Source organism: Nymphalis io, chromosome 24 (genome assembly GCF_905147045.1).
Source record: "Nymphalis io chromosome 24, ilAglIoxx1.1, whole genome shotgun sequence".
Taxonomy (NCBI): domain Eukaryota; kingdom Metazoa; phylum Arthropoda; class Insecta; order Lepidoptera; family Nymphalidae; genus Nymphalis; species Nymphalis io.
The window spans coordinates 66,177-86,677 of NC_065911.1; the positions used below are offsets into that span (position 1 = coordinate 66,177).

General features: G+C 39.7%; 1 protein-coding gene across 1 annotated transcript; it reads right to left on the minus strand.

Annotated features, from left to right (window-relative positions):
* Positions 1-1,116: 1,116 nt before the first annotated feature.
* LOC126777944 (uncharacterized) lies at positions 1,117-19,672 on the minus strand. Its single transcript, XM_050501266.1, has 8 exons — positions 19,626-19,672; positions 18,987-19,148; positions 18,562-18,671; positions 17,915-18,215; positions 17,405-17,850; positions 16,602-16,697; positions 1,956-2,083; positions 1,117-1,153 (listed from the first exon to the last, which is right to left on the minus strand). The coding sequence occupies exons 5-8, from the start codon at positions 17,711-17,713 to the stop codon at positions 1,117-1,119; spliced, it is 570 nt and encodes a 189-aa protein (XP_050357223.1). The 5' UTR covers positions 17,714-17,850; positions 17,915-18,215; positions 18,562-18,671; positions 18,987-19,148; positions 19,626-19,672.
* Positions 19,673-20,501: the final 829 nt, after the last annotated feature.

Genomic DNA, 20,501 nt, shown 5'->3' on the forward strand with positions numbered 1-20,501 from the left:
GATTCATGGACGAGGTACTGCGGGGCTTAGATTTTTGTTACGGGTACCTGGATGACATTCTAGTCTTCAGCAGCAGCAGTACCCTTCATCAGGAGCATCTCAAGTTGTTGTTCCAAAGACTAGCAGAATATGGAGTTCTAATAAATACCAACAAATGTACTTTCGGCAAAACGCAAGTCCAGTTCCTGGGCCACAACGTGTCAGCAGCAGGAATACAGCCGTTAGAATCGAAGGTTGAAGCCATTCAGAACTTCCCGGTACCCAAGACGCTAAAAGAATTACGAAGATTTTTAGGTATGATCAATTTTTATCACCGTTTTATACCTAATGCTGCAAAAGTTCAGGCACCGCTCAACCAACTCCTCGTTGGGCCTAAAACGAAGGGATCGCAGCCTATTAACATGACGCCTGCCCTATTAGAGTCTTTCGAACTGTCTAAAAAGCAACTTTCAGAAGCCACGCTTTTGGTCCACCCAGATCCTCAAGCAGAACTGTCCATACAGACGGACGCTTCAGATACCGCAATAGGCGCTGTGCTGCAACAGTTCAAGAACAATGAATGGCAACCCTTAGCATTCTTTTCGAGGAAGCTAAGTCCATCACAGAAAAAGTACAGCCCATATGACCGAGAGTTATTGGCAGTGTATGACGCAATTAGACATTTCAGATTTATGGTGGAAGCTCGGACATTTTGTATCATCACGGACCATAAACCACTTACGTTTGTCTTTGCCAATCACCGAGAGAACAGTTCGCCACGCCAGTTTCGCTACTTGGACTTTATAAGCCAATTCACCACAGACTTCAGATATGTAGCTGGTAAAGACAATATTGTTGCAGATGCCCTTTCGCGTATCGAGGCGGTTTCTATACCCTTAGATTACCACTCCGTGGTCAAAGCACAAGAGGCGGACAGCGAGCTACAGGACCTGCTGAAAAATGGGTCTGCGCTTAGGTTGAAGAAAATACGATTAGAGTCAGAGCCAGCTCTTCTGGTATACTGCGATGTCTCTCAAAGTAATCCTCGACCATTCATCACACCTTCATATCGCAAGCAGGTATTCGATTCGCTCCACAATTTAAGCCATCCAGGAGCCAAGCCTACGGTCAAGTTAGTTACAGAGCGCTACATTTGGCCTGGTATCCGCAAAGACTGTCGACAATGGGTAAAGGAGTGTCAACAACAAGTGTTGGCAACACTGTTTTATGTAACATAAAAATACCATCATCGTTTGTCGTTTTTTGTAATTTTATCCGCAAGGCGAAACGCCTCCCACGCAATCATGAAGTGAACACGACAAGAAAACTGGTTACAGATACAATTAATATATTTAATTTATCTAGAATATACTAGAGAGATCTCGAATTTTACATTGGAGCCGTGTTCTATAGAATTCATGGTATGTACGGGAAGGTTTGCGTGACCCGGCCGATGGCTCTGTAACAAAACAATTTCGTTAATATATAAAAATGGCTGTTTGTGTATCTGTTTGTGATTAATAGAGTTCGGACCGTTTGAATCACCATTATAGTTGAAATTTAGATGAATGTCTCATGGATGATTTTATAATATCCACTTCGTTGTAACGCCGCTAGATGGCGCTGTACCACATTAACAGCCACCTTCCGGGTTTTGCTAGTAAAGTATAAAAGTGTCTGTTGGTCGAAGATATCTCTTCTTAAGAACAAAACTTATTCCAACATGATTCAAAACAGTTACAGTATATAAATGTCCCACAGCTGGGCTAAAACCTCTCCTTCTCAGGAGAAGGTTTGAGCTTATTCCACAACCTGATTCGATGCATGGATTTCCTTCACCGAACACTTATAAATTAAATGTGTGAAAGTCAGTGGAGCTAGCAATCTCGGATACCAACACTGAGCTGACGATATACTTTATTGGCTCAACAATTCAACTGTAATTAGAAGTTATCGTTGGGTTCGTTGAGAGGTACCTTGTCCCCAGCCCCGCCGTGAACAGCAGCCGGCGGCCCCGCACGAGGTACTCCGGACAGCGGGCGAACCTGAACAGCACGGAGGCCCCCTCGCCCGCCCTCAGCACGTTGTTCGGAGACATTATACCCTAAAGCGAAAAATATACCCGTGGTCAGCGATGAGATGAGCAACCCGATGGTAAGTGGTCACCACCGCCCATAGACATTGACACCGCAATAAATATTAACCATCGCTTACATCACCAATGCGTCACCAACCTTGGGAACTAAGATGTTATGTCCCTCGTGCCTGCAGTTACACTGTTTTAGTCACCAACAACAATGCTATTGCTGTTTGGCGGCAGAATATATTATAAGTGTGTGTGGTAACTGGTGGTAAGGGCATTGTGCAAACCCACCTGGGTAGGTACCACCCACTCATCAGATATTCTACCGCTAAACAGGAATATAACATAAAAAAATAAATATCATTATCATACTTAAGTATTTTACGCAACACCACAAATTATACCAAAATTAAACTATTTAATTCCATTCCGCAAAGTGAGTTTGATGTATGTATTCGTTACCTCGATAATGGCCGTCTGACGCACGTTCCCGACATGCACAGAGAACTGGAACCCTGGGTAGATGGCCGTGGAGTGTCTCAGGACATGCACGGGATGCCTGTTACATTCAATCAAATTTAATTCATGACCGCATTACATATTATATTGCACAGTCTGTGCTAATATTGCTAGCATATAAAAAAAACAGCCAAGATGGTTCAGGCGCCACTGAATTTTCATGTACTTAATTTGTGATTATAATTCATCTCGTACTTTACGATGAAGGAAAACATCGTGAGGAAACCTGCATGTGTCTAATTTCACTGAAATTCTGCCACATGTGTATTTACCAAACCGCACTGGAGCAGCGTGGTGGAATAAGCTCCAAACCTTCTCCTCAAAAAAGGGAGAGGAGGTCTTTAGCCCAGCAGTAGGACATTCACGTGCTGTTACGGATAAAAAAACACACACACACACACAATGTGCTGTGCAAACATATATAAGTCTATAGTCGATTCCAATAGGAAGTAGAGTATATAAGCAACTTTGACCATGAAATTTGGTCGAAATCTTAATATTCTGTGGTATTGACTATGGATTCGCGAAAAATTTAGCGTTTTGGTTATCTGTGAAGTTGTTATCGGAACTTTGTAAGTAAAACTTAAGTGTAACAGTGTCGTGTTGTATATAGAGATATATTGATCGAGAAGTGTTTGTAGTGTACAATACAGCAGAGCTGGTAGCGAATCGCATGGAATCGCATATCTAAGGTTTGCTAATCTTTTAAAAACGAGTAGAGTTTTCTGCTCACCTGAAAGTATATACAGCCTCTAGGGTCGTTTGGGTCTTCGAGGAACACCAGGTCGTCACACACACACTTGTCCTGCTTGTCGCTCGACACGTGCGCGTCGCTGTACTTGCTCCCGTCGTCCGACACGTACACGTTCGTGCACTTCGTGTCCGAAGTCTTCGTGAGGCTGTTCTTCACGTTGGCGATGTCCTGGAGGATATTCTTGTTCTGTCTCCTCGCGTTCTTTCGATTCTTCTCCGAAGCTTGCGACGATTGGACTAGTTCTGATATCTGTAACGATGAATTTTGAAAATAAAAAAATATATCACTTTTTTAATTTCGTATAGGTACGCTGGCAAATGACCACCTTATGGTAAGTGGTCGTCACTACCCATAGACTTTGTCACAGTCTTTTAATCACCCCTAACATCGTAATGCGTCATCAAACTTGGGGATTAAGATATTACGTCTCTTGTGCCTATAGTTACACTGTCTAACTCATCTTTCAAACTAGCACACAATAATATTAAGTAATGCCATTTGGCGGTAGACACGTTATTTAAAAAAGCATTTTTAAATCGTTTCAGTACAGTAACAGCCTGTAAATGTCCCACTGCTGGGCTAAGGCCTCCTCTCCCTTTTTGAGGAGAAGATTTGGAGCTTATTCCACCACGCTGCTCCAATGCGGGTCCTGGGGGGGGGTGTTAAATATACGTCGCTCTATTCATCTCACAACTAACAGAACGCAACGCACCTATGATAATTTCGTCGCCCTCGTAGAGTCGCCCTCGCACGAGCAGTCCCCCCACGACGGGCCCCGTCGAGTACCCTACGTGGAAAATTTCGTCTATTTGAAACTCGCACGCCTCCTGTAAAGTGACATAAATTATAACATTTATAATTTAATAAAAAGGATACTAGTCAACTGGGCAAAATATGGTTCACTCACGTCCTCGGGGCGTTGCAGGTCGCGGCGCGGAGCCAGCGCCAGCAGGCACGCGTGCAGCGCATTGAGGCCGGCGCCGCGCACGCAGCTTACCGGGAACACGGCCACCCTGCCGGCCGACACTACTGTGATTTGCGTTCAACTATATATATATATATATATCTGATCCGAAACTAAGCAGAGCTTGTACTATGGCAACCAGAAAACTGATATACTATTGTATAGACAATTACACACAGACTCAGGAAAAACAGACATGTTAATGCACACAATTGTCTGTCCTGAGTGGGAACCGAACCCACAACCTTTGGCGTGAAAGGCAAGTATCTAGCAAGGGTGGTTGGCGTAGCTATAGACAATACTATTACCATTACCAATAGTATGGAACTCGTTTTAAGGTCATACATAAGAGTTCACCCAGAAACACTTCGGGTTAAATAAAGGCCTGTGAAGCTACTCACTCCTCATCCTTTTTGATTTCCTCGTCTAGATTGTCTATGGTGTCCAGTATCGACTTTTGCGGCGCAACGCAGTTCCTTGCCATATTCTCGTCAGTTATTAACAGCGGTTTCTGTAATAATACTAATATATACCATTACTTTAAATTTAAATAAATCTATAAATTATACAGCATCCCTGATTTATCATCTCGTGCTCCTTGAAGAACATCGCGAGCAAACCTGCATGTTTCCAATTACAATATATACTAATATTATAAATGGGAAAGTAAATATATCTGTTTGTCTTTTAAACTTTCCCCCCCCCCTGGCTTCTCTTTATGTTATATGTGTGCAATTGGGCCACCTGATGGTAAGTGGTCACCATCACCCATAAGCATTGATGTAAGAAATAATAACCTAGTTTATAAGCTAGTCTTTATAGATGCTATTTAAAATAAAATCACTGACCTTATTAGCGGGTTCCAACAATTGAGCCAGCCTCGCTACAACAGCGTTGATGTTGCTAACCAGTTCACACTTGTTGATGACTGCGAAGAACGGCATGTCCAAAGCAAGCAGAAGACCGATGTGTTCTTCTGTGATGCGAGTTATACCGGCTGTTGCCGAAATCTAGAAATAAAAAAAAACTTTATAGTATAAGTTGATAATATGACTACGGTGCCATCTATAATATTATCTTGTAGCTGAATTAAAAAACTTACAGCCACTGGGTCGCTGTGACCCTGGCCCCTCGGGCCAAAAATTAAAGACACGACAGGTTAGGGGGCAACCCCGCAGCCCGTACCCAGACTGGCCTAGTCCAGTTAGGAGGAACCAACTTTCTCTCTTAAAAAACTTTCATTGTGTTTAAACTCTTACATAGTTTAATTGTAGCAAAAGAGTTTAGTTTTTTGCCGATTATTTTTAGTAGGATCTACAGTTTGAGCCAGTGTTAGGTTTATATATTATTACCTGAATAAATTATGTTGATTTTGAGCTGTTTGTAAAAATGTATTAATAAGATAAGATATTTATTCAATAAAATGAAAATTAACTTTTGGTTTGATATGGGACTCCAAAAAAATCCTTACCTAATAATAATTTGAAAACACGTTATCAGGGCTATAGAAAAAGACTTAGGATACCTAAAATCTGAGCCACCCCCACACTTATGGGGTTTAGTAATAAATAAACATACTTACAACGAGCATGGCGTAGTGAGGGGAGTAACCCGTGAGCCCGTGGAGCGTGGTGCGTTGTAACTTGCTGTGGCCCGCCAGGTCCAGGAAAGACACCAGCTTGGCGCTCCTCTCTCCGATGCGCTCCGCTGTCATCAGCTCGGAACAACCGTAGTTGACGACATTACCCTGATTATATGAATGTAATACATTATATGACTTTCATTTTAGGTATAAGTAATACCGGGTAGTGTTGCATGTCGATAGTCCATTATCGATAAAATCGATAGTTTTGGACTATCGATAATCAATGATTTTTCAATAGTATTGACGTATTGATTTTTTGACGAGCCGGTTGGCGTGGTTGGTAGTTACTTGCCTTTCATGCCAAAGGTCGTGGGTTCGATTCCCACCCAGGACAGACATTTGTGTGCATGAACATGTCTGTTTGTCCTGAGTCTGGGTGTAATTATCTATATAAGTATGTATTTACAAAAGAAAAGTAGTATATGTAGTATATCAGTTGTCTGGTTTCCATAATACAAGCTCTGCTTAATTTGGGATCAGATGACCGTGTGTGAATAATGTCCAATATTATTATTATTTCTATTTAACTTTTAAAGTTTCTCTTCTTTCGAAGAGTTTAAACCGAAAACGCGGGCTGCAGCCAAGCGTTAAGGAGTGTTGATTATATTAAAAACGTTGATGATAAAGTGGATGATGATATAAACTTTTGGGTGATACGGCAGGTGTTAAGGATTATGACTTTTTGAAGTATATGGAGGATATACGCTGGCATTTGTAAGGTGTTCAGACTTTGTGTCAAGGATTTTGGCACGATACCTGTGGATGATAGGACTATTGGGACTATGTGTACTGTTTGTGCTTTCCATTGCGTTTTAATTTCTATGGCGATATCTTGATATTTACTTAACTTTTCAGATATTGTGGTTTGTATGTTATGTGAATAAGAACGGCTATATCGATAAGATAAACGATTCTATTGATTTTATCATGAACGGTAATATCTGGTCTATTATAACAGATAGTTTTGTCAGTTATTATTGTTCTATCCCAGTAGATTTTGTGGTTTCTAGTGTCTAATACACTTTCCGGTTTATATTTGTAATATAGATTCATTTCTGTTATAAGTTTATATTTGTATGCTAAATGTTGGTGTATGATTGCAGCCACTTGATCATGTCGATGCTTATAATCGGTCTATGCGAGAGATTTGCAAGCCCCCGTTATGTGCTGAATAGTTTCAGAGGCTGCGTTACATTGTCTACATAAGTCAGTAGGTTGATTATTATCCTTCATTATGTACTTCCTATAGTTACGAGTTTCTATTATTTGGTCTTGAATGGCGAGCATAAAACCTTCGGTGTCAGGGAACAGTTCACCTCGTTTGAGCCATTCGTTCGACTTCTCTTTGTCGACGTGGGGTTGGTTCAAATAGGCTCGGTGCCTCCCATGCAGTGTTTTTTCAGCCCATGCCAACATTTGTTGTTGTTTACTTATGATATGTTCGTTTACTTGAGTGTTTTTGTCATGTAGGTTTAATGGTGTAAGCTTTTTGTCTATTTCTGTTGCGTGTCTATGTAGAGGTGAGTGTTCGGATTTATCATGGAAGTATGGTCTGAGTGAGAGTATCTGCTTATTGTGTAAATTGTGTATGTCTATTAATCCTTTTCCTCCTTCTTTGCGTGGTAGTGTGAGCCTTTGAATACAAGATTTTGGATGATGTTTCCTATATTTAGTGAAGTGAGTGCTTATAGTTCGCTGCAATTTTTTTATGTCACTTTTTGACCATTGTATTATTCCGAAAGAGTACGTAAGTAAGGGTATGGCAAATGTGTTAATAGCTTTTATTATGTTTTTAGAGTTAAGGTATGTCTTTAATACGAGATTTAATCTTCTTTGCCAGCTAGGTTTTCTGTATGATTTGTTTTGATGGTTGTTTTGTGTTAAGAATGTCATTCTTGCCCCATTACATTTAGCTGCTGTCCATGCTGCACAGTAAATTATTGTCTGTAGAGTGATAAAATCAGTATCAGTGTTTACAAATTTTGTCAGTATCATCGTATCTATGTATTTCATTATTAATGAAAACTTTTTAGAAGTTCTTTGTTTTGGAATGTATGGTCTGCTAGTTGGTTCAGTATCACAAAAATGTTCTAGAGCATGAACGAATGTGTTCTCTATTTTAGTGTTTACTTCTAAGGTCACATCATGATCGTGGGTGATACTTTCTATGTTTTGTTCATCGATAAGGGTTGATGTAACGGAATCAGTGCATGTAACTGTAGTGTTTTGCATTTTCCTAGCTTGTGAGTTTGGTTTAATGCATTGCTGAATTAGATTTGAATGCATCGTAGTGTGTAATATTACTTTGTTCTGTTGTTTGTAAATGTTCATTATCTGTGTCTTCGGTTAGTGTGTGTGTATAATGTAAATCATCTGCTACTTGTTGTTTAATCAGTGTTAATCTATCTTGTTTAATATATTTATTATTTATTATTGCCCTTCGTCGATCCGCTAATCTTTGCTCTGTAATGTGTGTAAACTCTGGGTATAAGATTATAAACTCTTCATACAAATGTTTTCTATAAGCGGTCCTATTAGTCTCTAATTGTGTTATTTTGAAATAAATCCTAATAATTGCTTCATTGCATTCATTTGTCCATTTCATACGTTTTCGTGTTAGTGTGTTAAGGGATGTTTTAAGATTTGTGGCGTTTTGTTGTATCTGAGTTTGGATTACTTGCAATTCTGTTCTAACTTCATCGTAAATCTGATCAATGGTTTCTTGTGATAATAATTTCTTTTGTATAATAGCTCTTGGTAACGTTGGTCACCAATTCTCTGTCTGCTTACTTCCATATGTGGATATTTATCTATAAATTTTATACGTAATGAAGAAAGATATGAATTTGTGTCTGATTCTAAATTTGTAAGATATAGGTAGGTACGTAGGATGAACTTATTCATTTCCATACTCCATTTTTTACGTTTTTTTACGCCACTGGTGGTGGGCACAGGTTCACTGACAAAATTTGTCTCCTGTGCAACATCCGCCAGTTGAGCACCGGTTGATGATGAATTTGGTGAAGATGCATACAAAATTGGTGATGAAGAGGGTATTGATGGGAATAAAGATTTGGAGGATGAATTAGAAGTCTGCGTGGACTCTTCTTCTAACGATGGCTCGTTTGCCTGTATATATTTTTTAGTTTTAGACCTAGTTATCATATTATTCCCACGAGTAGCTAGGGACATAAAAGTCAATCACAGCAGAGCCCTGCATTCACTGTGATAAGGGTAAATTAAATTAGAGGTCCCCTTGTCTCTAAAGTTCGCATACTAACGACTAAGCACCCCCTTAGCCATGGAGCCCTCGGCGTACGCTGTTCCACCTTGGCTTGGGTTGTATCTCTCTTGGTCTGTCTTCTCATCTTAGGCCAATCCAACATGAGTAGCTCTATTGGCATAGCCCTAAGAATCATTGAAGCGCACAGTTGTGCGCTTCCCGGACATATAAAAAAAAAACAAGCCCCACCACGTCGGCAACGTAAAGATACGTCGGTGGGGTATTATCATTATTATTATTATTATATTATTATTGCTTTCTCAAGATAAGTAATGTAGTAGGCCCAGTAACAACACTATTATTAATGAAGTTTTATTAAATCGTTACTATCGAATGAATACCTATGGATTGCTGTTATCAATATTATTAATAATAATAATAATGTCCTCCAGACCGATTTCGGCCACGGTGGCCATTCTCAAGAGAGATTAGCCAACTACGCAGGAGATATTATAGTGCACAAGTGTGTGCGCAAACACAGGTGCACTCCCTATTCCTTAACTCTCATAATCCGATGGGACGGCGACCCGACACGACCGGAAAGAGTTCAAGCGCAGGACCAACGGCTTTACGTGCTTTCCGAGGCACGGGAGTGTACACACTTCCAACTTCCGGACTCCGGGCTGCTACTGAGAATTTTCTAACAGAAAAACCCAATAACTTTTTATTGGCCCGATCTGGGAATTGAACCCAGGACCTCCGGGGTCTGCGGTCTTATATCAAGCCTAGTGGCTTGACCAACGAGGCAGGCAAACGAGTTATCAATAGTATTGTGAACAGAGAGCTATAGTAACTATCGATAATATCGACAATATTGACACAAGACGATACTTTCGGAAGTACCGTAACCGTAACAGCCTGTGAATGTCCCACTGCTGGGCTAAAGGCCTCCTCTCCTCTTTTTGATGAGAAGGTTTGGAGCTTATTCCACCACGCTGCTCCAATGCGGGTTGGTAGAATTCACATGTGGCAGAATTTCAGTGAAATTAGACACATGCAGGTTTCCTCACGATGTTTTCCTTCACCGTAAAGCACGAGATGAATTATAATCACAAATTAAGCACATGAAAATTCAGTGGTGCTTGCCCGGGTTTGAACCCACGATCATCGGTTAAGATTCACGCGTTCTTACCAGTGGGCCATTAAAGGAGTCAATTAATTTCAGTTAGGCTTACAGTGTTAATGTACCAGGAGAACATAAACAGTGTGTCAGTCTCACCGAACGATTAGATTAAAAGAGTCAATTAGTTTCAGTTAGGATTACAGTGTTAATGTAGCAGGAGATCATAAACAGTGCGTCGGTCTCACCGAACGATTAGATTAAAAGAGTCAATTACTTTCAGTTAGGATTACAGTGTTAATGTACCAGGAGATCGATCATAAACAGTGAGTCAGTCTCACCGAACGATTACATTAAAAGAGTCAATTAGTTTCAGTTAGGATTACAGTGTTAATGTACCAGGAGATCATAAACAGTGAGACGGTCTCACCGAACGATTAGATTAAAAGAGTCAATTAGTTTCAGTTAGGATTACAGTGTTAATGTACCAGGAGATCATAAACAGTGTGTCGGTCTCACCGAACGATTAGATTAAAAGAGTCAATTAGTTTCAGATAGGATTACAGTATTAATGTACTAGGAGATCATAAACAATGAGTCTGTCTTACCGAACTATTAGATTAAAAGAGTTAATTTTGACTAGACGTTTGGCGCGGTTAGTAGATACTTGCCTTTTCACGCCGATGGTTGTGGTTTCGATTCCCACCCAGGACAGACATTTCTGTGCATGAACATGTCTGTTTGTCCTGAGTCTAAGTGTAATTTTCTGTATAAGTATGTATTTACAAAAGAAAAGTAGTATATGTAGTATATCAGTTATCAGGTTTCCATAGCACGAGTTTTGTACTAGCTTAATTTGGGATCAGATGGCCGTGTGTGAAAAATGTCCCAGGACATTATTATTATTAGTTTCAAAGATTTAGAATTAGGATTACGTTGTTAATGTACCAGGAGAACATAAACAGTGAGACGGTCTCACCGAACGATTAGATTAAAAGAGTCAATTAGTTTCAGTTAGGATTACAGTGTTAATGTAGCAGGAGATCATAAACAGTGAGTCGGTCTCACCGAACGATTAGATTAAAAGAGTCAATTAGTTCCAGTTAGGATTACAGTGTTAATGTACCAGGAGATCATAAACAGTGAGTCGGTCTCACCGAACGATTAGATTAAAAGAGTTAATTTTGACGAGACGTTTGGCGCGGTTGGTAGATACTTGCCTTTTCACGCCGAAGGTTGTGAGTTCGATTCCCACCCAGGACAGACATTTGTGTGCATGAACATGTCTGTTTGTCCTGAGTCTAAGTGTAATTTTCTGTATAAGTATGTATTTACAAAAGAAAAGTAGTATATGTAGTATATCAGTTGTCTGGTTTCCATAGCACGAGTTTTGTACGAGCTTAATCTGGGATCAGATGGCCGTGTGTGAAAAATGTCCCAGGATATTATTATTATTAGTTTCAAAGATTTAGAATTAGGATTACGTTGTTAATGTACCAGGAGAACATAAACAGTGAGACGGTTTCACCGAACGATTAGATTAAAAGAGTCAATTAGTTTCAGTTAGGATTACAGTGTTAATGTACCAGGAGATCATAAACAGTGAGACGGTCTCACCGAACGATTAGATTAAAAGAGTCAATTAGTTTCAGTTAGGATTACAGTGTTAATGTAGCAGGAGATCATAAACAGTGAGTCGGTCTCACCGAACGATTAGATTAAAAGAGTCAATTAGTTCCAGTTAGGATTACAGTGTTAATGTACCAGGAGATCATAAACAGTGAGTCGGTCTCACCGAACGATTAGATTAAAAGAGTTAATTTTGACGAGACGTTTGGCGCGGTTGGTAGATACTTGCCTTTTCACGCCGAAGGTTGTGGGTTCGATTCCCACCCAGGACAGACATTTGTGTGCATGAACATGTCTGTTTGTCCTGAGTCTAAGTGTAATTTTCTGTATAAGTATGTATTTACAAAAGAAAAGTAGTATATGTAGTATATCAGTTGTCTGGTTTCCATAGCACGAGTTTTGTACGAGCTTAATCTGGGATCAGATGGCCGTGTGTGAAAAATGTCCCAGGATATTATTATTATTAGTTTCAAAGATTTAGAATTAGGATTACGTTGTTAATGTACCAGGAGAACATAATCAGTGAGACGGTTTCACCGAACGATTAGATTAAAAGAGTCAATTAGTTTCAGTTAGGATTACAGTGTTAATGTACCAGGAGATCATAAACAGTGAGTCGGTCTCACCGAACGATTAGATTAAAAGAGTCAATTAGTTCCAGTTAGGATTACAGTGTTAATGTACCAGGAGATCATAAACAGTGAGTCGGTCTCACCGAACGATTAGATTAAAAGAGTTAATTTTGACGAGACGTTTGGCGCGGTTGGTAGATACTTGCCTTTTCACGCCGAAGGTTGTGGGTTCGATTCCCACCCAGGACAGACATTTGTGTGCATGAACATGTCTGTTTGTCCTGAGTCTAAGTGTAATTTTCTGTATAAGTATGTATTTACAAAAGAAAAGTAGTATATGTAGTATATCAGTTGTCTGGTTTCCATAGCACGAGTTTTGTACGAGCTTAATCTGGGATCAGATGGCCGTGTGTGAAAAATGTCCCAGGATATTATTATTATTAGTTTCAAAGATTTAGAATTAGGATTACGTTGTTAATGTACCAGGAGAACATAATCAGTGAGACGGTTTCACCGAACGATTAGATTAAAAGAGTCAATTAGTTTCAGTTAGGATTACAGTGTTAATGTACCAGGAGATCATAAACAGTGAGTCGGTCTCACCGAACGATTAGATTAAAAGAGTCAATTAGTTTCAGTAAGGATTACAGTGTTAATGTACCAGGAGATCATAAACAGTGAGACGGTTTCACCGAACGATTAGATTAAAAGAGTCAATTAGTTTCAGTTATGATTACAGTGTTAATGTACCAGGAGTTTTACAGTTTTAATCTAACCGTTCGGTAAGACCGACACACTGTTTATGATCTCCTGGTACATTAACACTGTAATCCTAACTGAAACTAATTGACTCTTTTAATCTATAATTGAATTATAATAATAATGTCCTCCAGACCGATTTCGGCTACGGCGGCCAATCTCAAGATTGATTAGCCAAATACGCAGGAGATATTATAGTGCACAAGTGTGTGCGCAAACACAGGTGCACTCCCTATTCCCTAACTCTCATAATCCGATGGGACGGCAATCCGATACCACCGGAAAGAGTTTAGGCGCAGGACCATCAGCTTTATGTGCTTTCCGAAGCACGGGAGTGTACTTATTTCCAACTTCCAGACTCCGGGCTGCTACTCAGAATTTTCTGACACACAAATTATGTTTAATATTATTGTAGTTTAATTAATATCGATACCACAGATAGGTATAAAAATTTTTTAATTAATACAAATCATAAAAATTCAATGTCATATCGTCTAAAGTAAAATCGGCATTAAATAATCCGATCATTGATAGTTAGATATCGTAATGTTATATAAATATGTATCATTAACTTAAAATTGCAATTTATAAACAGGAACTGGATATATCATTTAATGTACAAAGTTTAAATACAAAAATATGAAAGCTAATTTTGGTTTACCTCTTGAGGTAGTGATTATATTAATGGCGCCAAAATTGTAATTCAAAATGGCGTCATGACGTTTGTGTTTTTAAAATGCTAAGCATGTTTTTTTTTTTTTTTAATAAATACAAAAATTATTTTACCGTACAACATTATTGTTTTAAATTTTTAATCAATTGTTATTGGAGTCTTACATATCAGCGCGGCTTAATGCAAAAGTAACATCGGCATTGTAAGAGCTACCATTAACAAAAAAAAAAAATATACAAACCTAAAGATTTGTTCCTTGGGGCGTGATTATCATTTTAAAAACAGGTACGTTATATATGTATGCATATAAATATGTTATTTCATTTAAATAGAAAATAACTAGTGTATTAAAGCCACAAGAGTAGACAAAGGCAAATTAACAACCGACATTGAATTGGCGCGATATCATTGGTCGAGATTTTGAGTTATCTGTGATATTCATTATGGATTTGCGAAAAAATTGCGTTTTATTCGAGAAAGTAGTTAAACTGAGCTGTTAGCGACTATCACGGGATATGGAAATATAAAGTTAGTTTATATTTACTCCTACGATTGGAATATACTATATTAAAATAAATACTATATTTTCAATTATAAAGATTTATAACCTTTTACTGTTGCGATTTCTGTTTCTCTTTTTTAATTTCGAATAGGAAGGCTAATGTAATTTTGGTGGTAATTCTCCACCGCGTCATTGGCGTTTTAAGAAATATTAACCATCATTTATATTGTCAATGTGCCACCAACATTGGGAACCAAGATGTAATATCCATTGTGTATGTACGTTATTTCATAAACCTAGTTATATAATTGTTTAATATTAACTAGAAATTGGATGTATTATATTGTCATATATATATAAGCCTTTATATATTGCAATATTATTTATACATAAGCATAGACGTTTTGCATGTATGTTATATACGTAATAAAAACTCTGACACTGATTAATTAACTGACTGAATAAAAATGAGTTATGAGTGAAAATTTGCTCGATCACGTATGATGCTTTATTAAAAATTTGTCCGCTAGTGTTAAATATATGAAAGTTTATATGGATGGTCCACATTTTTTTTATACAGTGTTGCCAACTTGGGGGTTTTCCCCCTAAATAAGGCTATGTCAGATGAAATCAAATAGGATATTTTCAGGTTAGACATTTTTTAGGAGGAACATTTCTTAAAGAAATTTTCTCCGGGGATTAACTCTTCAGCTTCATTTAATTGAGTATATTTCAAGTTTACTAATGCTACTTGCAGTACTTGATTTGCTTTTTTTTAACATCATATTATAAATGTATTTTGTATTTATTTCAATTCATCCGTCAGGAGGATGCTTCTAAGAGGTTGGCAACACTGTTTTTATGTAACATAAAAATACTATCATCGTTTGTCGTTTTTTGTAATTTAATCCGCAAGGCGAAACGCCCCCCACGCAATCATGAAGTGAACACGACAAGAAAACTGGTTACAGATACAATTAATATATTTAATTTATCTAGAATATTCTAGAGAGATCTCGAATTTTACATTGGAGCCGTGTTCTATAGAATTCATGGTATGTACGGGAAGGTTTGCGTGACCCGGCCGATGGCTCTGTAACAAAACAATTTCGTTAATATATAAAAATGGCTGTTTGTGTATCTGTTTGTGATTAATAGAGTTCGGACCGTTTGAATCACCATTATAGTTGAAATTTAGATGAATGTCTCATGGATGATTTTATAATATCCACTTCGTTGTAACGCCGCTAGATGGCGCTGTACCACATTAACAGCCACCTTCCGGGTTTTGCTAGTAAAGTACAAAAGTGTCTGTTGGTCGAAGATATCTCTTCTTAAGAACAAAACTTATTCCAACATGATTCAAAACAGTTACAGTATATAAATGTCCCACAGCTGGGCTAAAACCTCTCCTTCTCAGGAGAAGGTTTGAGCTTATTCCACAACCTGATTCGATGCATGGATTTCCTTCACCGAACACTTATAAATTAAATGTGTGAAAGTCAGTGGAGCTAGCAATCTCGGATACCAACACTGAGCTGACGATATACTTTATTGGCTCAACAATTCAACTGTAATTAGAAGTTATCGTTGGGTTCGTTGAGAGGTACCTTGTCCCCAGCCCCGCCGTGAACAGCAGCCGGCGGCCCCGCACGAGGTACTCCGGACAGCGGGCGAACCTGAACAGCACGGAGGCCCCCTCGCCCGCCCTCAGCACGTTGTTCGGAGACATTATACCCTAAAGCGAAAAATATATCCGTGGTCAGCGATGAGATGAGCAACCCGATGGTAAGTGGTCACCACCGCCCATAGACATTGACACCGCAATAAATATTAACCATCGCTTACATCACCAATGCGTCACCAACCTTGGGAACTAAGATGTTATGTCCCTCGTGCCTGTAGTTACACTGTTTTACTCACCAACAACAATGCTATTGCTGTTTGGTGGCAGAATATATTATAAGTGTGTGTGGTAACTGGTGGTAAGGGCATTGTGCAAACCCGCCTGGGTAGGTACCACCCACTTATCAGATATTTTACCGCTAAACAGGAATATAACATAAGAAAATAAATATCATTATCATACTTAAGTATTTTACGCAACACCACAAATTATACCAAAATTAAACTATTTAATTCCATTCCGCCAAGTGAGTTTGATGTATGTATTCGTTACCTCGATAATGGCCGTCTGACGCACGTTCCCGACATGCACAGAGGACTGGAACCCTGGGTAGATGGCCGTGGAGTGTCTCAGGACATGCACGGATGCCTGTTACATTCAATTAAATTTAATTCATGACCGCATTACATATTATATTGCACAGTCTGTGCTAATATTGCTAGCATATAAAAAAACAGCCGAGATGATCCAGGCACCACTGAATTTTCATGTACTTAATTTGTGATTATAAGTCATCTCGTACTTTACGATGAAGGAAAACATCGTGAGGAAACCTGCATGTGTCTAATTTCACTGAAATTCTGCCACATGTGTATTTACCAAACCGCACTGGAGCAGCGTGGTGGAATAAGCTCCAAACCTTCTCCTCAAAAAAGGGAGAGGAGGCCTTTAGCCCAGCAGTAGGACATTCACGTGCTGTTACGGATAAAAAACACACACACACACAATGTGCTGTGCAAACATATACAAGTCTATAGTCGATTCCAATAGCAAGTAGAGTATATAAGCCACTTTGACCTTGAAATTTGGTCGAAATCTTAATATTCTGTGGTATTGACTATGGATTCGCGAAAAATTTAGCGTTTTGGTTATCTGTGAAGTTGTTATCGGAACTTTGTAAGTAAAACTAAAGTGTATATAAGTAGTTAAGTGTGACAGTGTCGTGTTATATATAGAGATATATTGATCGAGAAGTGTTTGTGGTGTACAATACAGCAGAGCTGGTAGCGAATCGCGTGGAATCGCATATCTAAGGTTTGCTAATCTTTTAAAAACGAGTAGAGTTTTCTGCTCACCTGAAAGTATATACAGCGTCTAGGGTCGTTTGGGTCTTCGAGGAACACCAGGTCGTCACACACGCACTTGTCCTGCGTGTCGCTCGACACGTGCGCGTCGCTGTACTTGCTCCCGTCGTCCGACACGTACACGTTCGTGCACTTCGTTTCCGAAGTCTTCGTGAGGCTGTTCTTCACGTTGGCGATGTCCTGGAGGATATTCTTGTTCTGTCTCCTCGCGTTCTTTTGATTCTTCTCCGAAGCTTGCGACGAGTGGACTAGTTCTGATAGTCCCGCGGCGTAGCCCCCCGGCCGCGCTAGCAGCAACATGCCCTGCCGCAGTCCCGGCGGAAAGCGCCCCAGGCCCAGCGACGCCGACTGTCCCGCGCGCACGCTGCCGCACGGGACGCGGTTGCGGTATATCGTGCGCACGGATATCTCCGCGAACTCGCCGGACTCCAGAGGTCCTGGGGGAGGGGTGTTAAATATACGTCGCTCTATTCATCTCAAAACTAACAGAACGCAACGCACCTATGATAATTTCGTCGCCCTCGTAGAGTCGCCCTCGCGCGAGCAGTCCCCCCACGACGGGCCCCGTCGAGTACCCTACGTGGAAAATTTCGTCTATTTGAAACTCGCACGCCTCCTGTAAAGTGACATAAATTATAACATTTATAATTTAATAAAAAGGATACTAGTCAACTGCGCAACATATGGTTCACTCAAGTCCTCGGGGCGGTGCAGGTCGCGGCGCGGAGCCAGCGCCAGCAGGCACGCGTGCAGCGCGTTGAGGCCGGCGCCGCGCACGCAGCTTACCGGGAACACGGCCACCCTGCCGGCCGACACTACTGTGATTTGCGTTCAACTATACATATATATCTGATCCGAAACTAAGCAGAGCTTGTACTATGGCAACCAGACAACTGATATACTATTGTATAGACAATTACACACAGACTCAGGAAAAACAGACATGTTAATGCACACAATTGTCTGTCCTGAGTGGGAACCGAACTCACAACCTTTGGCGTGAAAGGCAAGTATCTAGCAAGGGTGGTTGGCGTAGCTATAGACAATACTATTACCATTACCAATAGTATGGAACTCGTCTTAAGGTCATACATAAGAGTTCACCCAGAAACACTTCGGGTTAAATAAAGGCCTGTGAAGCTACTCACTCCTCATCCTTTTTGATTTCCTCGTCTAGATTGTCTATGTTGTCCAGTATCGACTTTTGCGGCGCAACGCAGTTCCTTGCCATATTCTCGTCAGTTATTAACAGCGGTTTCTGTAATAATACCAATATATACCATTACTTTAAATTTAAATAAATCTATAAATTATACAGCATCCCTGATTTATCATCTCGTGCTCCTTGAAGAACATCGCGAGGAAACCTGCATATTTCCAATTACAATATATACTAATATTATAAATGGGAAAGTAAATTCCCCCCCCCCCCGACTTCTCTTTATGTTAAATGTGTGCAATTGGGCCACCTGATGGTAAGTGGTCACCATCACCCAAAAGCATTGATGTAAGAAATAATAACCTAGTTTATAAGCTAGTCTTTATAGATGCTTTTTAAAATAAAATCACTGACCTTATTAGCGGGTTCCAACAATTGAGTCAGCCTCGCTACAACAGCATTGATGTTGCTAACCAGTTCACATTTGTTGATGACTGCGAAGAACGGCATGTCCAAAGCCAGCAGAAGACCGATGTGTTCTTCTGTGATGCGAGTTATACCGGCTGTTGCCGAAATCTAGAAATAAAAAAAAAACTTTATAGTACAAGTTGATAATATGACTACAGTGCCATCTATAATATTATCTTGTAGCTGAATTAAAAAACTTACAGCCACTGGGTCGCTGTGACCCTGGCCCCTCGGGCCAAAAATTAAAGACACGACAGGTTAGGGGGCAACCCCGCGGCCCGTACCCAGACTGGCCTAGGCCAGTTAGGAGGAACCAACTCTCTCTCTCTTAAAAAAACTTTCATTAATAAGACGTATTGCTCGATAAGGGTTTATAAATATGATAAAAAATTGTGTTTAAACTCTTACATAGTTTAATTGTAGCAAAAGAGTTTAGTTTTTTGCCGATTATTTTTAGTAGGATCTACAGTTTGAGCCGGTGTTAGGTTTATATATTATTACCTGAATAAATTATTTTGATTTTGAGCTGTTTGTAAAAATGTATGGGAACACGTATGGGAACTAGTAATAAATAAACATACTTACAACGAGCATGGCGTAGTGCGGGGAGTAACCCGTGAGCCCGTGGAGCGTGGTGCGTTGGTACTTGCTGTGGCCCGCCAGGTTCAGGAAAGACACCAGCTTGGCGCTCATCTCTCCGATGCGCTCCGCTGTCATCAGCTCGGAACAACCGTAGTTGACGACATTACCCTGATTATATGAATGTAATACATTATATGACTTTCATTTTAGGTATAAGTAATACCGGGTAGTGTTGCATGTCGATAGTCCATTATCGATAAAATCGATAGTTTTGGACTATCGATAATCAATGATTTTTCGATAGTATTGACGTATTGATTTTTTGGCGAGCCGGTTGGCGTGGTTGGTAGTTACTTGCCTTTCATGCCAAAGGTCGTGGGTTCGATTCCCACCCAGGACAGACATTTGTGTGCATGAACATGTCTGTTTGTCCTGAGTCTGGGTGTAATTATCTATATAAGTATGTATTTACAAAAGAAAAGTAGTATATGTAGTATATCAGTTGTCTGGTTTCCATAACACAAGCTCTGCTTAATTTGAGATCAGATGACCGTGTGTGAATAATGTCCAATATTATTATTATTATTATTTCTATTTAACTTTTAAAGTTTCTCTTCTTTCGAAGAGCTTAAACCGAAAACGCGGGCTGCAGCCAAGCGTTAAGGAGTGTTGCTTATATTAAAAACGTTGATGATAAAGTGGATGATGATATAAACTTTCGGGTGATACGGCAGGTGTTAAGGATTATGGCTTTTTGAAGTATATGGAGGATCAGTGACGTCACGAACGGCGGTGTCAGCTGATTCGACTCCTAGTTTTTTTGTTGATAATAAAATATTTTAGTAGTTTCCGATATAATCAATCCGTATTACTAGATTA